The sequence below is a fragment of the Leptonychotes weddellii genome, chromosome 8 (assembly GCF_054177405.1).
Source record: "Leptonychotes weddellii isolate Sample4059 chromosome 8, ASM5417740v2, whole genome shotgun sequence".
Lineage (NCBI taxonomy): Eukaryota > Metazoa > Chordata > Mammalia > Carnivora > Phocidae > Leptonychotes > Leptonychotes weddellii.
In genome coordinates, this window is record NC_138376.1 from 11,365,674 (window position 1) to 11,385,548 (window position 19,875).

Below are 19,875 nucleotides of genomic sequence, written 5' to 3' on the forward strand. Positions count from 1 at the left end.
TTTTTAAATTATAGCCACGCCAGTGGTTGTTAAGAGGTAGATCATGGTGGTTTTTTTTTTTTTAATGTTTTATTTATTCATGAGAGTCAGAGAGAGAGAGAGAAGCAGAGGCAGAGGGAGAAGCAGGCTCCCCGCCTAGCAGGGAGCCCGATGCGGGACTCGATCCCAGGACCCTGGGATCATGACCTGAGCCGAAGGCAGATGCTAAACCATCTGAGCCACCCAGGAGACCCTATCATGGTGGTTTTAATTCGCATTTCCCTAATTTTAATAATGTTCAGCATATTTTCAATATGCTTATTGACCATGTATATGTATTTGGAGAAATGTCTATTCAAATATTTGGCCCATTTCTAAATTGGACGATTTCTCTTTTTCTTATTGAATTGTGAGAGTTCTTTATATATTCTGGATGCAAGTCCCATATCAAATATTAGACTAGCAAATATTTCCTCCCATCCCATGGGTTGTCTTTATTACTTTATCGATGGGGCCCACCGAAGCACAGAGGTTTCTAATGTTGATTGAAAGCCAATTTACCCATTTTTCTTACATTACTTGTGCTTCTGATGTCATATCATGGAGGCTTTAAGTAACTTGAGGTCACAAAGACTTACTCCTATATATTCTTTTAAGCATTTTATACCTTTAGCTCTTATATTTAGGTCTATGATTCATTTGGGTTAATTTTTGAATGTGGTATGAAGAAGGAGTCCAATTCCATTCTTTTGCAGGTGGCAATTCAGCCATTCCAGAACCATCTGTTAAAAGGACTACTCTTTCCCTGAATTGCCTTCATACCCTTTCCAAAAACCGGTTGGCCATACGCTGAGGGCCTATTTCTGGACTCTCGGTTCTGTCCCCCTAATCCATACGTCTATCCTTATGCCAGTGCCATGCCGTCTCGATAACTGCAACTTCGTAGTAACTTTTGAAACTGCAAAGTGTGGGTTCTTCAACTTCATCCTTCTTTTTGTTTTGGCTCTTCTGGGCCCCTTGCATTTCCATATGAATTTTAGGATCCCCTCACCCATTTTCGCCAAGAAGCCAGCTGCAGTTTGGATGGAGACTAGCTGTATCTGTAAATCAATTTGGGGAGTACCGCCATCTTAACAATATGGCGCTGTCTGGTCCACAGACATGAGTGTCCTTCCACATGTTTAGATCTTTTCATTTCCTTTACTGTACAGTTTTCAAAGAATCTGTTTTACATAGAAGGCAAGTTTTTAAGGGACGTCACCTAGTTGCTGCCACTTACACACGAATGAAGAAGTGGGCCGAGAACACAGACAGTCCTGATTAAAAAGACAGGGAGGAGATTAGATTCAGCCACCTCACCAGAAGAGGGTCATCAAGTGCATTTCCACACAGTCTGTGGCATATTTTTTTATCCCAGTGAAGACTCAGAATGCTGGTCCTCATCCTGGCTGCACGTTAGAATCATCTAGGAAGTTTATGGAAATCATGATGCCCAGGCTACACCTGAGGCCAGTTACATCAGAATCTCATGGGTGGTACCCAGTCGTATTTTTATATTTATTTATTTATTTATTTTTATTTATTATTATTTGATAGAGAGAGAGAGAGCACAAGCAGGGGGAGCTGCAGGCAGAGGGAGAAGGAGACTCCCCGCTGAGCAGGGAGCCTGACACGGGACTTGATCCCAGGACCCTGGGATCATGACCTGAGCTGAAGGCAGACGCTCAACAGACTGAGCCACCCAGGCGCCCCACCCAGTGGTATTTTTAAATAAGAAGCTGAGGTGACAATCACTGGCTAACGTAATGATAACAAATTTCAGTGAAGTTTTACATTTTATTTATTTGTATTTCTTTATGAGTTATGTATGTTCTACCTTATTCTAGAAAGGAATTAAGCAGACTGATAAGAATATATAAACTAGGGGCGCCTGGGTGGCTCAGTCGTTAGGCGTCTGCCTTTGGCTCGGGTCATGATCCCAGGGTCCTGGGATCGAGCCCCGCATCGGGCTCCCTGCTCGGCCAGGAGCCTGCTTCTCCCTCTCCCACTCCTTCTGCTTGTGTTCCCTCTCTAACTGTCTCTCTCTCTCTCTGTCAAATAAATAAATAAAATCTTAAAAAAAAAAAAAAAAGAATATATAAACTAAGTTAAAAGGGAAGACAAAACAGCCAGGGTGAAAAAAGAAAGCAAAATGAAGGTGAGGATAAAATAGAACTCAGAATGAGGCTAAAAACGCATAGTCTGATGGTCTCCACTTTCCACACAAATATGGGAGACAGGATCAGCACCACGACATGGCCCCAAATACTATTACTGAGGATATCCGGCAATTCGGCAGATATTTGGCAACGAGACCAAAGAGGAGCTCACCCAGGCCGCCCCCAGGGAGAAAAGCGGGTGATGAAGGTCTACATGGACATCTCCCCGGCCATGTGCTGGGTATTCAACTCACCTACACCTAAATGCCATTACCAACTCTCGCTGAAAAATACAAATGAAAGCCAAGCCTACCGAATCAAAGAACTTTCCAAATGTTCATCAAAGAAGAACTTTCAAAATGTGAACAAGAGCCCTAAGGCAAATCCCCTGGAAGAACATACAGCTGCCTTGGTCTACAGTTAACGGATATTTTGTTCTTCCATCAAAGCAACTACAGACCGAATTAGAAAACATAAACTCTGTGTCTTTTTTTTTTTTAATGAGAACAGTAGGTAAGATCCGTTTCGACGACATATCCAAACGTGCTCCGTACCTTCCATCTCCCACCTTGGTAATCCCTGTACCTGAATCTGTTGGTGGCAGGGGTGGTTTCCATGTTGAATTCGGCCACTGGCACTCCCCGCGCAGACACCTGGGGCGCGAACATGGCGGCAGGGTAAACCACGGAGGAAGTTCCCACCTACCAAGCAAACGAATGGAAACAGACAAATGACCACACGATGCAGAGAAGAAACATTCTTTCAGAAAACCTGACATAAACTCAGGCCAGTTTGTGGTTGCAGATGTGAGGAAAGCTAAGCTGGATGAGATCAATGGGGAGCTTCCAAGGGACAGATGGGAAGTTAGGAGGCATCCTTTCAGCTGATCACTGGAAGAATGTGCTAGAAGAAAAGCAGCACCAATGCAGAGAATGGCAGATGAATGGCTCGGTTTTGTTTCTGCTCTGGGAGGTGATGCCAAGAATCCATGTTCTTTTTTTTTTTAACATTAGAAAATTCCAAGAAAAAATATATACATGTCATTCAGAATCCTACTACCCCAAGATGACCACTGTTCACATTTTGATATATATTCTTTCAGGTTTTCCCTACAAATACATATTCACAAATGTGCTTTCCAAGAAAGGAAAGGCCAGAACATGCTGTACAAACCAGCTTTTCTCATCTGACCATCGGTCATGAGCACTGACGTTCTGGGATGCGCTCAATAAATACTGGCTGAATGAATATGCACCCGTGAGAAAGTGCTTCTGCTTTTAAAGACAAGTTACAGAAATTCTGAAATAGCCTTTGTCCAATTAACTCCACTTCTAGGAAAATATGCCCTAAGGAAAGGATCTGAAGAGCATGCTAAGAAGTTATGGCTGAGGATATTCACCATAGCATTATTTAAAATAACAAAATGTGAAATGGCCTAAATGTCTAAAAATAGAGAATTGGTTAAATATCTCCTTTTATATCCAAGCAATAGGACATCATGCAGCCAATTAAAAGGTGATGCAGATTTGTGGTGTACTGGCATGGAATATACGTGAATAAAGTTGTTTCAAAACAAAACACACAGTCTGAACCCATTTTTGAACTTTAAACAATATGTATACATCTGCATAAGAAAAGGTCTAGACCAGGGGCAGGCAAACGTTTTTCTGTAAAGAGCTGGATAATAATGTTTTTAGGCTTTGTAAGCCAGACAGCCTCCACCACAAATAGTCAACTCTGCCATTAGAGTGTGAAAGCAGCCATAGACAACACAGAAAAATGGACACGGCTGTGTTCCAATAAAACTTTATTTACAAAAGCAAGTGGCAGCCCAGATCTGGCCCACAGGCCACAGTTTCTCATTTCTGATCTAGGAAAAACAAAAACAAAAAAAACTAAAATGCTTACAGTGGCTATTTCTGGATGGTAGAGTTATTGGTGATTTCTAATTTCCTCTTTGTAATTTTGTACTTTTTTGTTTTCTCAAATTTAATAATGAGCATGTAGTACTTTCAAAATCAGAACCAATAACATGTTTTTTGCTTTTGTTTTTGGTGGGAAGAGGCTTTGTGAAGCCCAAGACACAGTCTTACATAGTTTCACATTTAAGATGAATTCGTATTCATTGTTTCTTCATTTTTCTGTAGGGTACCACGAGTAGGGTACAACACACAAATTCAGAGGGGAAAGGAAGGAAAGGGAACAGAGAAGAAAGGAAGGGAGGAGGGAGGGAGGAAGGGAGGAGGGAGGAAGGAAGGAAGGAGGGAGGGAGGGAGGAAAAAAACACCAAACTCCACCCCAGTCCTGGTGTTACAGAAAATCTCAAAGATCAAGGAAGGGAATGACCTACCACTAGACATAAGTCACAGAGGGTCAGCTCTCTGTCAACCTCCTCCAGAATGGCAGGATCCAGGTTTTCTCCAAACCACACCACGTGAGGTCGCAGCAGGCCCCCGCACCCTGCCTCTTCGCACCTGTAAGAACATCATCCTTCACCCAACCCCAACACCTGTCCCACCAGGTCTGCCCAGGTGGATCAAAGGAAGACTAGGGGCTACCCCAAATCCAGTCTGTCCAGTTGCACAGCTCTGATCCTTCTTATCCTCTGTTCCTCCCCTTCCAGACCATGTGAGCTTATCCTGTATAGAAAGTACTCGTGTTAACGGCCCTTGTGTTGACAAATGTGTTTCGGCCAACTGTCACATTCCCTTTCTAAACAGTGTTTATTCATAAAAAGACAGACAACAGGCCCAAAACGGAGTCCCTTGTGCTAAGCCCCACGTCAGCAAACCAAGACTTAATACCTCACCACCTGGCTGCAGCTTCAGCCTCTCCAGGGAATGTGAGCTTTAAACCAGTCAGTGTGGAACCTCCTGGTCAGCACTAGTGGGGTACTCCGCTGAAATGCCCCTTGTGTCCCCTACAGGACGGTGACCTTGCCTGAAACAACTCCCTCTTTGCTAGAGAATCTTGCTTGCCCTGCCTCCTTCGGCCTATAAAAGTCCTCCATTGTGTGTGGCTCCTCGGAGCTCCTTTCTGTCTGCTAGATGGGATGCTGCCTGATCGGAGAAGCTCGGACAAAGCCAACTGGCTTTAACAGCAGCTTTCTCCTTCCCAGCTACTTCACCGCACACATCGGTGTGGCTGCCTGGGAGCAACGAGGCTCAGACCCGCCTCTAACACCCCAACCACTGCTGGTCTCATCAATGACCCCCTTTCTGGTTTCCTCGGATTCACCTTTTTCTTGCCCTAACCACAGCCAAGTTCTCCAGGGTCAATTACCAAAACCCTCCATCTTTCACTCCCTACTACCTCTTAGGTCATCTTACATATACCTTCTAAAATAATCCCCCAAACGTCATTTTCATCATAATAATCTACTCAAGAACTGCTCAGGATTCCCTACTGTTTTATATCGAACTTTAGAATTCGGTAATGAAAACCCTTACTAAGAATCATAAAAAGGGTTCTGTGGTTAAATAAACGGGTGAAATATTATAACCACTTAAGGAACAGTGTATTTCAGCACATTAAATGCTCTGAGAAGTCCTGCAGGAAAGCAAACATACTCCGACTTTGTTTAATCTGTGGTTTCCAAATTTATTTGAGCACGTAACATCATTTTTTTCAAGTAATGCCCATCAATGTTGCATGGATCTAATGCTCTATGAAATATTTTAGGAAACACTGTGGTAACATCTGGTTTTGAAAAACTGAGATAAAAAAATCTCTCTAGGGTTTATCGTAATCTATGAAAATCCTGTTTGGTCCTGTAATTTCACCTTCGCAAGACCTTTTACCGCCTCCTTTCCCTGGATTGGTAACACTGATGATGATGAGGAGGATGAAGATGATACAAGAAGTCAGCCTCTATGCTTGACACACACCAGATACACATCTGTAGCCTCACAGCTCCAGAAACTTCCAGACCTCAAACTCTCCCACCAGAACACAACGCAAAAAGAGACCAGAAAGGAACAGTTCTCCTCACCCTGGTTTGGTTCACCTTCGCCTTTTCACCCTTGGCCTCATAGGTCAGGGCTGGTTTCTGCATTGGCACATTTAAAAGGCACCTCACAGAGCACCTGGGTGGCTCAGCCGTTGGGCGTCTGCCTTCGGCTCAGGTCATGATCTCAGGGTCCTGGGATCGAGCCCCGCGTCGGGCTCCCTGCTCAGCAGGAAGTCTGCTTCTCTCTCTCCCTCTGCTCCCAAGCATCCCACTGCTTGTGCTCTCCCACTCTCTCTCTCTCAAATAAATAAAAAATCTTAAAAAAAAATAAGAGGCACCTTACAAAATGAACTTATATTTTGATTCCCTTTTCTCACAATCTGGAAAACCAAACATGGATCAACGTTATTTTACCCACCGGGGAAGTTTCTCCACTGGGATTCTGGCATCTTGAGCTTCAGGGTCTGGAGCACTGAAGTAAACAGTATTAGAAAAGAAACAATGTCATTGGTATAATCGAAGAACAAAGAGATAACATAACCCAATGAGTCTGTGTATTTGCCTGGCAGCACATGGTTCAAAACCCATAATTAATACATGCTGACTTAGAAGGGTACAAGAAGGACAGACACCAAACAATTAACTACCAGTGATTTTACCTCAAAAGAGGGAATGTGTATGTGGGGAGGGGGGTGGAGCAGCCGGTATGCTAAGGGGGAGTTTCATGATACGCACTGTATCCATCATCATGATTTGACTCTTCTGCAATGATACTGTATTAATATATTACTTGTATAATTTACACTGCTTTAAAATGGCCAGGTAAAATTTTTCTCAATATTCTGAGTCTACTCTTATTTTTTAACCTAATTATAATAATAGTACATGTTCCTCATAGAATTGTTAGAAAATTCTAGAAAGTGAAAAAGAAGAAATCAAAATTTCCCATAATCCCAGCTTGATAATCACTATTAATATTTTGTTTTATTCTCTAGTGGTCTTTTACCTATATACAGATATACCAACATGAAGGGGGTGTGTGTGTGTGTGTGTGTGCACGCATGTGTGTGTTGGGATCATATTAGATAACAGATCCTATGGTTTTTACTTAGCATTGTACATTTTGAGCAAGATATTTCTTCTATCAGATGGATGTACTGTATCTAGTCTTATTTCTCACAAATATCCATGGGAATCCCAGGCTAAAGTTCAATTTCCTTACATTTATGTTCAACTGAAAAGAGAAAACAACACACACTCGTTCTGGAGGGCAGTATAATTACCCTTTCCCCGATAAAGCCGGACAAATTGGACTCTTGTAATTCTCAGCCACAATGTCACAAGAGGTACAGCGAGTTTTAAATAAGCTACCTGAAAAACATGAATCCAACAAGACCAGAATTTAGTATAATTAAGACCAATTGTCTCCATGTCTGAAGGGGTACAAAATAATTGAGTTTTTATAGGTTCATGTTAGCAAATGGGCCTGCCCTAGGTATCAAGGGAAATACAAAGGCGTGCAGAGGTCCTGAGTAAGCGGAGAGCATCTACCTTCTGGACTCCGTAATCTGGAAGGGAGAGAGAGAAAATCACTTACTACATGACTAATGAGCTCTTGAATGACCTCGATGTGCAGGTGGATTTGAAGTGTTCAGTAGGGCAGATGAAGCCAAAGTAAACCAAAGGGCATGGTTTACTACATATATGATTGATAAAGGTTCCATACCTTGGATGTATTTGCAAAATCTTAATTTTGACCTAACAAATTTTGAATCTTTCATACAAAAGCCACTCAATAAATACATAATCAACTAGTACATGAAGCAAATAATTATTAAAATTAGTGACCATTTCTTGAGCTAAGCTGGTAACGGTGACTGTAATTCATCAGATATTCGTCCCGTGCCCAGCGCTGCACCGAGCCCGTCCACACCAGAGTGGATGTGTATTGCTCCATTCCGGCCAGCATTCCTTCCTCGGGGAGCCATCTCTCTTCTACCCCATCCGAGCGGAAGGAGCTGTTGATTGCATCCCAAAATACAAGCTTAGGCCCACGCTCCAGACTGGTCCAATCACGGTACCTAATCCGTTACTCTCAGTGGCCTGATGGGACAAAGGCCAGCCCCGGCCATTTCAGCCGGCGAACCACAGAAGGGCCATTTGAGGAGGACAATGAGTTCTGGCTGTTGTCTAGAACCCTTCCACGGACACGTTTGGGTGAGAGCCAGAAAGGCCCAGTATCGGACTCTGCAGGAAGAGTGTCAACAGCTTGGAAGGGAACCCGGAGACGAGAGAGGAGCAGCCTTTTAGGGAATGCTATGTCACTGATCCCCAAGAAGGCACAGAGCATGGAAGATCTGATCTGATCTCAGCTCAGGTCCTGATCTCAGAGTTGTGAGTTTGAGCCCCGCCTTGGGCGTGATGCATCTTAAAACTGATGGCATCTTTAGTTTGATGAAAGGCGGGGCTTTCTTTTGTTTTTACCTAAATTAGAAGAGAGTTCTACTCATCTGCAACCCCCAAAGTCCCAACTAAGATGCACATATTATCTTATTTAATCCTTAAAACAACCATAAGATAGGTGTTAACATCACCATTTTATACATTTATGCATGGCAAGTGACACCACCGACATTCTGAAACTGCAGAGAAATGAGCCACATGGACAGACCCTGTGGAAGAAGGTGCCAGCAAGACACTCAGTCAGTCCTACTGCTAGAACACAAACACGAGACAGGACCCAAGTGAACCGTGCTCGACTGCCATGATCCCAGGCAAAAATGGGCAACGTCACTGCACACCCGCAGAAACCAGCAACATTCTCCAGGCGGCCACTGCTTCTGGAAATTCCACAATTAGAAATGCATTCCTTGGGATGGAAGTTTGGTAGGCTCTTAAATACAAATGCCCTTGGGAAGAAATCTTGCATACCCATGTATGCCCTTGTATGAATGAATTTATTAGATTTTTGGTGAGCTCCAAGCCGGGGGGTTGGGGGGAGAGGATAAAAGAGGACGCGAGGGAAAAGGAGGGAGAGAAGGGAAGCCAGCAGGATACAAGACAATCTCCTCGGGTGTCATAAACTTGATGGGCTGGCAGCAATGAAGGTCACCGATCTGGCAACTTCCCTAAAGGCTTGCTGGCTGAGCAGAAGCACGGCCTCGGGGGAGAGAGCCAACTGGGGACAAAGGGAAAGTAAATGGCTACCCCCAAGAATGCCAGAGTCTTAGTTGTCCCCAGCCTCCCGTTTTCCCTCAGCCCAGCTGGGCACTTGCACTCCTGTGGTGTAATGCGCACACCAGACGCCTGGGGCATCTTGTTAAAATGCAGATTCTGATTCAGTGCCTCCGGGGTTCGGGGGGAATGGCAGGACTTGTGTTTTGAAGTCTGGTTCCCCTCCCCGCATGAGGGCCCCTCACCATGGATTTCCAGAAGGTTCTTGGTGCCAGCCCTGCGGTGCAGCTCATCGATGTTTTGTGTGATGACCATGACTCGTCGCCCCTGCCCGCGCAGCCGGGCCTCACATTCAGCGATGGCCAGGTGCCCCGGGTTTGGCTCCTTGCTCAGCATGACCTCCCGCCGATAGTGGTAGAATTCCCACACCAGGGAAGGGTTTCGCGCAAAGGCCTGTGGGGTGGCCAGGTCCTGGTGGGGGAGGCGGGGAGAAGAGGCGGGAGTCAGAGAGGGAAGGCCAGGATGCACTAATGCTCTGGGCCACAGAAGCAGGCGGCTTCTGGAGGGAGCAAGCTGGAACACACCTGCCGGAGGCCCACGCAGTGTGGCAGACTCAGGACAGGGACCCCCAAATATACAGGACATCGATTTCATTTATCCAGGAAAAAAAAGTAAAATGCAAAATGCCCACTTAAGGTATAATGGCCATAGCTGAGAAACTCAGTTTTTTTATAAAACTATAATTATAGGTACACGCATACATGCAACTATGCATATAAAAAACAGGATATATATTAACAGAATATATAAAAATATATTTTTAAAGGATGATTCCTCTTCTAGGATGGGAAAAATCTCATCCACGGCGAAAGAGAGGAGAGTCGTTGTTGTCTGGGGCTGCAAGCCGATGGGAAAGGCCACAAGGGAACCTCTGGCAACGACTGAAATCGTTTTTATCTTGGGGCTCCTGGGTGGCTCAGTCACTTGGGCATCTGCCTTCAGCTCAGGTCCTGATCCCAGGGTCCTGGGATCGAGTCCCGCATAGGGCTCTCTGCTCAGCAGGGAGTCTGCTTTTCCCTCTCCCCCTGCTTGTGCTGTCTCTCACTAGCTCTCTCTTTCTCTCAAATAAATAAATAAAATCTTTAAAAAAAAAAAATATTCTACATCTCGATTGTGGTGGTGGTGGTATGCATTTTGTTGGACTATAAAGGTCACCCTTCTAGCTGGTAGTAGAGTCAGCCTTCATTTGGGGAGTGAATGGGGAGCAAACGTCTATGCTGTGGATTATCCACATCCACCCTGTACATCCTTCCTGCCCTCCACGCACACCGCGAGTGGCCTGAAGCAGTTTACAGGTGCCACGGGAACATGTCTACGCATGTCCTTGGAACAGAGCTGGAGTCAGACACATTCTTCTTTGCTTCCCCACAAACTCTGAGCTGCTTTGACACCACTGACCGCCTCTCTCCTCTAGAAGAGCCCCCTGACCCCTCTGAGCCCCCACCCCCTGCTCCTCTAATTCAGGGACTGCTCTGTGTGGCTCCTCTCTCTCGTGGGACCCTAATGGCCCTCTGCGCTCCTTCCTCCGCTCCTTCACCTTTCAGGCAATGATCCCCACATCTACCTCCACGGGCTCAGCTGGAGGGCAGCAGAGGGGCGACAAAACATCCCACACATTTGCCAGCCTGAAGCATTTAATAGGGCAGGAAAGGTAGGTTCATTAACCCTTCACTTAACAAGACACTACCTACTAAAATTGGAATTCAGGGCGCCTGAGTGGCTCAGTTGGTTAAGCGACTGCCTTCCACTCAGGTCATGACCCCAGGGTCCCGGGATCGAGTCCCGCATCGGGCTCCCTACTCATCGGGGAGTCTGCTTCTCCCTCTGACTCTCCCCCCTCTCACGCTCTCTATCATTCTCTCTCTCTCAATAAATAAATAATCTTTAAAAAATAAATAAATAAATAACATTGGAATTCATGTACTGAAATAACTATTTATGATGGCCTTCATTCAACCAACAAAAGTCTATCAAGACTTACATGTGCCAGAGTTCTGGGAGCTGAGGACAGAGCAATGGATAAAACAGACAAAACCTGGGCACCTGGGTGGCTCAGTCGGTTAGGTCTCTGCCTTCGGCTCAGATCATGACCCAGGGTCCTGGGATCGAGTCCCGTGTCGGGCTCCCTGCTCAGCGGGACCTCCCTCTCCCCTCGTTCATGCTCTCTCTCTCAAATAAATAAATAAAAATATTTTAAAAAATAAAAATAAAAACAGACAAAACCTCCTACACTCCAAAACTAGGGGTTTCCTGGGCCAGGGCGAGGCAAGGAAGCTGAATGCATAAGGCTAAAGGTACATTCTGGGCCCAGGATGGCGGGTGGTGGCTACACTTGTTAAAATTCATTGAATGATACACTTCAAATTGGTGAGTTTTATTGTACATACAGTTAATCCTTGAACAATGTGGGGCTAAGGGCACCGACCTCTGTGTGGTCAAAAATCTTCCGTGTAACTTTTGATCCCCCAATTTAACTACTAATAGCCTGCTGTTGACGGAAAGCCTTACCAATAACAGAAACAGTCAATTAACACATATTTTGTATATGTAATATATACTGTATTCCTCAATAAAGTACACTAGAAAAAAATGTTATTAAAATCATAAGAGGGCGCCTGGGTGGCTCAGTTGGTTAAGCGACTGACTGCCTTCGGCTCAGGTCATGATCCTGGAGTCCCAGGATCGAATTCTGCATTGGACTCCCTGCTCAGCAGGGAGTCTGCTTCTCCCTCTGACCCTCCCCCTTCTCATGCTCTCTCTATCTCATTCTCTCTCTCAAATAAATAAATAAAATCTTTAAAAAAAAATAAAATAAAATAAAATCATAAGAGAAAATACACTTACTGTGCTGTCCTGTATGTATCCATACCAAAATTACATTGTCCCTTTACAACATGAATCATCTGTCAGTGACTACATCAATATTCTTATATATGATACAAAACACCGTAGATGATATACGTATTACTAACAGTAAACATCAAATAAATAAAAGATAAGGTGAAAAAATTCATATTTATTTATGTGTGAAAATTCATATGCTGATAATGAAGAAGCACCAATATGATTGCTTTATGGTACCTAGTGCAATGGATAAAGTCGCTTCAAGGTAGCTGGTCTACCCACTAAAGAATGGGTATAGTATCTTTACGGCATTCAGCATTACAGTCATGTTCATCACGCAGTATTAGAAACACTGTTACATTTCGGCTCAGGTCATGTTCCGGGATCCTGGGATCAAACGCTCAGCGGGGAGCCTGCTTCTCCCTCTCCCTCTGCCCCTTCCCCGGCTTGTGCACTCGCACTCTCTCTCAAATAAATAAAATCTTTTTTAAAAAAATTTGAAAAGTTCACAGGAACTTTAAAAATGTGTAATACTTAATTTCAGTATCTGTAGAAAAGTGATGAACTATGCTAACCACGATTTCTCCGACTCCACTTTAATTACTAGAAGAAATCTAAATCGTTACGTGAATAAATACAATCTCTACAGATCTAGCAAGTAAGGAAAGCGGCTGTTTTGTTTACGTCTGAGAACTTAATCATACACGCTTTGTGTTGTTGCCCAAATAACCAAGATGAGAGCCATGGTTAATTTCGGAACTTTGCCCCCTGCGTCAGGCACCAGGCTCCGAGTCAGACTCTGGAACGGCTTCATTCAAGAGAACTCTACAGTATTCTGGAAACACGGCTCACCTGAGCTTGCCATTTTCTCCAGTAGCCCCCTGCTCCTCTGAAAGTCGGGACTCCGCTCTCAGCACTAACACCAGCCCCTGAAATGATGACCACGTGCTTTGCTTTTGCAAAAAACTTCCGAAAATCAGCCATATCTAAAGAGAGAATAAAATCTTTATAAATCCAGTGTACCGTGTGGGCATTTATATCCTGTATCAATTGTTCATATTTTGACTTGACCTTGCGTGAAACGATACTTTAGGATCCCCAAATAAAAATCATTCCTGTACCAGGGGCACCTGGGTGGTTCAGTTGAGCGACCGACTCTTGGTTTCAGCTCAGGTCATGATCTCAGGATCGAGAGATCGAGCCCAATATCAGGCTCTGCACTGAGTGCGGAGTCCGCTTAAGATTCTCTCTCTTTCTCTGCCCTTCTCGCTCATGCTTTCTCTCTCAAATAAATATATCTTTTAAGAAAATAATAAAATAAAATAAATACATCTTTTAAAAAAATCATTCCTGTGCCATGAAGACGCCGTCCACGTGGCCTGCTATACGAGTGTAAAGCATCTTAAAGAAAGAAGCAGGGTACACGACACTGGCTTTGAATCTTGACTCTGACTCCCAACCATCCATCCACCTGTGAGAAGTGATGGGAAGGACCAGCCCTCTGCTCTGCTGGCTGTTTGATGTGCACAGTAGGGCCTTCCCGACAGCAGGCTGTTACAAAGATTTTTAAAAGCTAATGGATGGGGAAGCATCTTCCTTCGGAACAGTAAAAACAAGCTAGTGTAGGGGGGGTTGACCTCACGCCCACTGGAGTCCAAAGCCTTCCCTTCCTTCCAAATTCTGTTCCCTTTGGGGATCTTGCTAATTTCATCTTCCCTCGACATCATTACAAGGTGAGGGTGAGGCCCCCTCCCCGGTGAACAGATGATCTACTCCAAACCTGGACACATAACCTTCTCCTTTACAACTCAAGTCAGAGTTGGACCTTTCAACAAGACATCACCAGGGACTTGGGGAAACAGAAGGGAGTTGAACACAGAGAATACCGTGACAGCAGGTAACCATGGTCATAGACTATAGCTTGCTCTCTGGGACAGAGTGCCTTGTTCTGCACATCCAGGTATTCCCCGACTTGATCTCTGTCCATCAGGGGCAGCAACCACCATTCGAGGAGGACTGCCTGTGCCCCAGGCTCTGCACCAAGCACTGTACATGGACTACAAGGTAGAATCCGCCCCTGCAACAAATGTCCTCATCCCAGGTTTAGAATGAGGAGCTAGACTTGGAAATGTCATTGTTGCTCCTGGGCAACAGAGATTCGGTTAGGACAGGGCATGTGTCTGAGCGACACCCCTCTCTCCCAGGCACCGTGGCTCTGCAAGCCCTTGTTTGCGGGGTACATAAGTGCTATGGGGTATGTAAGTGCTATGTACATAAGCAGTACAGAGCTGAGAAACTCCCTCTTCTGCCCTCCCCGCCCCCACCTGGGAGAAGCAAATGCCGGACCAGCATTGCCTATGGCCCCAAAACAGACATCTTCTAACCTATGCTAATGGACTGCAGATTTTGGCAAAAGTACGAGTGAGTTCTTCAGCTGATGCAGCAGGTTAATCCCTGGAATGAATGAGCATCCCCTGAGAGATGGAACCCTGGACAGGCAGGTTGGAAAAAAAGAGAGCTAGTGGGATGGGGGCAGAGAGACAATGAACTGAGATATGAACGAGAATGTGACTTCATTTTGTACCCCGAGCTGGTAAGACAGATCCCATTAGTTTCTCACGCATCAATGCCTCCCTTCCGAGGCTTCATCCTCGTAAGCCCAGAGTCACCCCCATGACTGGCCCATGACTGAGAATCTTAATAAAGACCCCATCTCCTCTCCCCTTCCCCTCCTCTCTGGCTGCTGGGAAGAAGGCACAGGGAGTAAAAGCAGACTCTCAGAAACAAAGAAGGAGAGGCTCCTCTCCAAGCACATTCTTGAAGCTCCCTGGGATCACGTTTCCAGCAGCCTAAGTCCCAAAGGACTGAAAATGGTGTCGGTACACTGTCCCCTTGGGGCATAACCAGCCCAACCATTTGCCAACCCTGCCAAAGCTTAGCCCATGTTTATATCCCCTTTGGAGTTAGACCAGTGTGACAAATGAGGCGCATGAAAGCCATCCCACTGGGAAGAATTTGAAAAAAGAAACCCAGTCTGGGTGGACTGGAGTGTGCAGTCTAATCTAATCTCCTGAAAGAACAAGACGCGTACCTTAAGAAAAGGTACGAGTACTTTACTAAGGACTATTTGTGTGACTCCTCGGTTCAAACCCTACAAATGTCCTCAAGGACTTCAAAGTTCACCCATAAAGCTTTCCCTAGCCCTAAATGTTGTTGTTTTTTTTTTTTTTTACCTGAAATGTAAACTCTGTCATCCTACTGATGAGTAGGTCCTAGGTCAAAATGACTTCTATTAAGGTTCCACTTTAAGCAACTTCTAGAAACAAAACGGTCAACTCAGGTTTGGCTCTTGGAAAACAGGATGTAAATATAATAATGTTAATGTGGTAGAAAATCTTAAAAAGAAGAAGAGGGAGAAAAGAAAAAAGGGCATTTCCCAACTACTAAGGGAAAACACCCCAGGACATTTTGCAGTTCCAAACCCAGATGGCCCACTCTGGGCGGAAGTCAGGCACACACTTGCAGGTCCCCCATGGCCTCTAGCAGCCTGCCCTGTCCTCCACAGCCAGGAACACCAAGGGATTCGGTTGTTTTCCATTCCTGAGCTTGGGCAAAATGGAAGGAGGGGCTGCTATGTCTGAGCACACCTGCAGTATTAGAAAAAGTTATCCAAAAAAATAGGCTAAAAGAGGTCAGCTTGGCCTTTCGATAACATGCTAAAGCATGTTTCACAGGCCCACCAAAGATCCTTTATTGTATAAATAGGCTCTATATTTACTACAGACTAAGGGCCCAGGTAGAGACAGGAACCCTACCCGTGCAGAACACTCAACTCGGTATCACCCTGAAGGACAGCTTTCCCCTCTTGCTGAGAGGTGAGGGCTTTAAAAGACAAGTTCTATATGAGAAGCCTGAGTGCAAATATTCTAGGAGAAGCAATAAAACGTCTCCAAAGGACTTCAACTTGACTACCGAGAGATTATCCGGGATCCTGTCCCGGAAAGGGTTTGCCTGAGGGGAGAACAGCAGTGTGGCTTTCTCCAAAATCCTGCCCAGCACCCACTCCACTACAGACATTCCCCCCTCAAAGTGCAGGAACTCTCAGATGCTTCAAATTCCACCGGAGACAAAGGGGTAGCAGGCTGAGAAAGACCTACTTGAACTTGGTCGAGCCATTGTTGGGCAAATCCAGGTTCCAGAGGAGGCTGGAGACTTCAGTCCACAATACAGCCCGTAAAGTAATCGGCGGGGGACAAGCTGAAGAGGTTGCATCAGGTTTTCTTTGTGGTACTAATTCCTGAGATGGGCTTTGGGAAAAAACCACAGAAACAAATAGAATCAACTTGTATTTGTACATATAAATACGTAAGGATGCCCTTTACAAAAATCATGAGTATCAGATCTTGATGGTATTCCTCCTCTAAACCAACTGTTTTCCATTTGTGTTCTCAAGCACTCCCAGGGGCCCTGGTGCAGTGGTTCTCAAACACTTGTCCCCACACCACCAGGGGCAACAGCACCTGAGGCCCTGTTAGAAATGCAAAGTCAGGGGGCGCCTGGGTGGCTCAGTCGTTAAGCGTCTGCCTTCGGCCCAGGTCATGATCCCAGGGTCCTGGGATCGAGCCCCGCATTGGGCTCCCTGCTCTGTGGGAGGCCTGCTTCTCCCTCTCCCGCTCCCCCCGCTTGTGTTCCCTCTCTCTCTGTCGAATAAATAAAATCTTTAAAAAAAGAAAAAGAAATGCAAAGTCAGGGACTCTACCCCAAACCCACTGAATCAGAAACTTTGCAGGTGGGGGGCCCATGTCTGTCTCCAGCTGATTCTGACGAATGCTCAAGTTTGAGAAACACTGACTTAGAGGCTTGGGAAGGGGTGAGATGCGAAAATTCATCTGAAACACAAGTTCTGTTGCTTTTTAAAAGGTATGAAAAGGTAAGAAAAAGCTAGGTCTTCTCAACTTTTGGTCAAAATACCATTTCTATGGGAATGTAAATTCTGAGAGTGGAACCAGGCAGGGAAGACATGTCATATGACAACAAATAAGATCAAGAGGACATCAAGTCAAAGGAACCTGAGACTTCAAGCACATCTAGTAAATTTTGATCCATCCCTGAGGAATTTTATGAAAGAAAAACAGAGAGAAGGACAATATTTGGATCAATGACACCAAGAGGATAACTGGCAGGGCTGACTTCTATCTGGTATCTATCTGGTGGGTAAATTGTTGGAAGGACTCAGAATTAAAGGTCTGTAGATCTAGAAAACAGAAAAATAACACATTTATCAAAACTTTATAATCCCTTTGGAAGACAACCTACCAAAATTACAAGTGCATTTTCCCTCTGACGTAGCAATCCCAAGTGTGGAAAATTTTAAAACAGTGAGAGTTGCCCACATCCAAAATGACATATCTATAGTTGTTCTTTAGATCCCTGTGATTAAGAGCAAGAGACTGGAAACAACCTAACTGTCCATCTATGAGGGATGAGATCGATAAACAATGGCACATTCACAATACACTGCATGACAAAAATGGATGTGTGTATGATTCTACCAGTAGGACATTCTGGAAGGGACAAAACTATGGGGACAGAAAATATTGGTCACCTGAGCAGGGAGGAGTGAATACATAAAGGGGCATGAGGGGATTTTCAGGGGTGACAGAATTGTCCTACGTCTTGATTATGGTGGTGGTTACACGATCATGTCTGTCAAAACCCATAGAACACTACACTAAAAATGGGTTAATTTTCCTGTATGTGAACTATAAAATAGTTTAAAAATAAAAGTACTAGGCATAGGGTGTCAGTTTTGTAAGATAAAGAGAGTTCTGGAGATTGGTTATGCAACAATGTGAATGTACGTACTTAACACTATTGAACTGTTGCCCTAAAAATGGTTAAGATGGTAAATTTTTAGGTTATGTGTATTTTACTACAATTTAAAAAAAACAAATGAGGGGCACCTGGGTGGCTCAGTAGTTAAGCATTTGCCTTCAGCTCAGGTCATGATCCCGGGGTTCTGGGATGGGGCTCCCTGCTCCACGGGAAGCCTGCTTCTCCCTCTCCCACTCCCTCTACTTGTGTACCTTCTCTTGCTGTCTCTCTGTCAAATAAATAAATAAAATCTTAAAAAAAAAATGAACAAAGTGATTAAATGTGATTTGCTGGTTGATTCAGTATTTATAAGCAGATAGCTAGCTCACTGACTTCAGAAGTGATGGCTGGTATCAGCAGGGCAGAGGATATCAAGAGAGGTTAAAAATAAATGTCTGGAAGATGAGGCTCAAAAACCTGCTACTAAAAAAATTTTTAAATTTAAAAAAATAAAATAAGAAAATTTTAAAAGCCTATTAGTGCCAAATCAGATTTATTCCACAATCATTCCAATGTGCAGATCTCACATGCTTAATAAAAAAAAAAGAAAAACATTCTCTCTAACCTTTAATTTTTTTAATGTAAGCTCTATGCCTAGCATAGGGCTTGAATTTACAACCCCAAAATCAAGAATTGCATGCTCTACCAAGAGACCCAGCCAGGCACCCCAAGACTCTAGAACCTTGACAGACATCTCCAGAATAACGTTGAGGGGAAAAAGCCAGATGCAGTAGTGTTTTGTAAGAGAAAGGGAAGGCGATAGACGTATAAACCATAGTACTGATCTGCATTTGCATTAAAAAAAGGGAAGAATTCCCAATTAATTAGTAAAAAGAGTTGAAGGTTGGTGGGAAATAGGATGTTTAGAGACAAGAGGAGCAGCAAGGATTTTCAATACATGTGTTTGTATGTTGTTTACAGTGTCCGTGTTCTCCAGCGAAAGACCACAAACACACCTGTAGTTGAGCAAGTTGCAAGGAGAGAGAAACACGCTATAAAGACGTGCAGGGTCTCAGGAACAGTGATAGAAAGGATTTATTACAGGATCGGGGCTTGTGTTAGGAAGGTTAGGGAGGGTTTGTGGAAGCAAGGCTTTGTTCTGGACTGCAAGCCTTCAGGAGACAGGATACCTTGGTTATCTAAGTGCATCTTACCTAAAAGGTACAAGGAGTAAAACAGGGCTCGAGTTGGGATCAAGAAGCAGCAGTCGCTCCTATTAGCCTGTATAGGAGGATGTTGTGTCATTTTTTGTGGTTTAGAAAATGTTCTTGTTTTTGTTTGGGTTCAGACCTAATTACAGATTTGTCTTGTTTTTGTGCTGATTCACCGTGGTCATGGGGGAGCCTTGTCTGATGTTGGTGTTCTGTGAACACCAGGGTCCATTGCATAGTGCCGGGACAGAAAAAAATGGAAGCAAACCAAATGTCCATCAACTTGTAAAGGGGTAAAAACAAAACAAAACAAAATTTAAAAACTGTGGTCCATCCATACAATGAAATACTATTCCACAATGAAAAGAACAAACTGGTAATACACGCAAAAACATGGGTGAGTTTTTCAAGTGTTATGCAATAGTAACTCGACAGAAGAAAAACCCAGCAGACCCTACCTTACCTAAGCGATCAAAATTAACATCACCAGTAATAAGACATACTGACTCCACCTACCTCCTTAGAGGATACAGTAAGAAGGGCAAAACATCACTTCTGCAGTATTTTTCCCCAAAATGCATTAGTTCAATTTAATTATTAAGAATACATCCGACATGGGGCGCCTGGGTGGCTCAGTTGGTTAAGC

General features: G+C 44.3%; 1 protein-coding gene across 3 annotated transcripts in view; it reads right to left on the bottom strand.

The window, feature by feature from the left end:
• Window positions 1–19,820, bottom strand: part of SIRT5 (sirtuin 5) — a 28,331-nt gene extending 8,511 nt beyond the window's left edge. The window contains exons 1-8 of one of the 3 annotated variants that reach the window (XM_081827656.1): window positions 19,746–19,820; window positions 16,362–16,511; window positions 13,057–13,190; window positions 9,546–9,771; window positions 7,410–7,497; window positions 6,545–6,598; window positions 4,528–4,651; window positions 2,763–2,878 (exon numbers count right to left, since the gene is read on the bottom strand). In XM_081827656.1, coding sequence (XP_081683782.1) covers window positions 2,763–2,878; window positions 4,528–4,651; window positions 6,545–6,598; window positions 7,410–7,497; window positions 9,546–9,771; window positions 13,057–13,190; window positions 16,362–16,476 — 857 coding nt within the window. In that variant the 5' untranslated portion in view covers window positions 16,477–16,511; window positions 19,746–19,820. Of the gene's footprint in view, window positions 1–2,762; window positions 2,879–4,527; window positions 4,652–6,544; window positions 6,599–7,409; window positions 7,498–9,545; window positions 9,772–13,056; window positions 13,191–15,437; window positions 15,521–16,361; window positions 16,512–19,745 lie in introns of those variants that run through there. The other 2 variants (XM_081827657.1, XM_081827658.1) reach the window with 2 other exon arrangements.
• Between the last annotated feature and the right edge of the window lie 55 nt (window positions 19,821–19,875).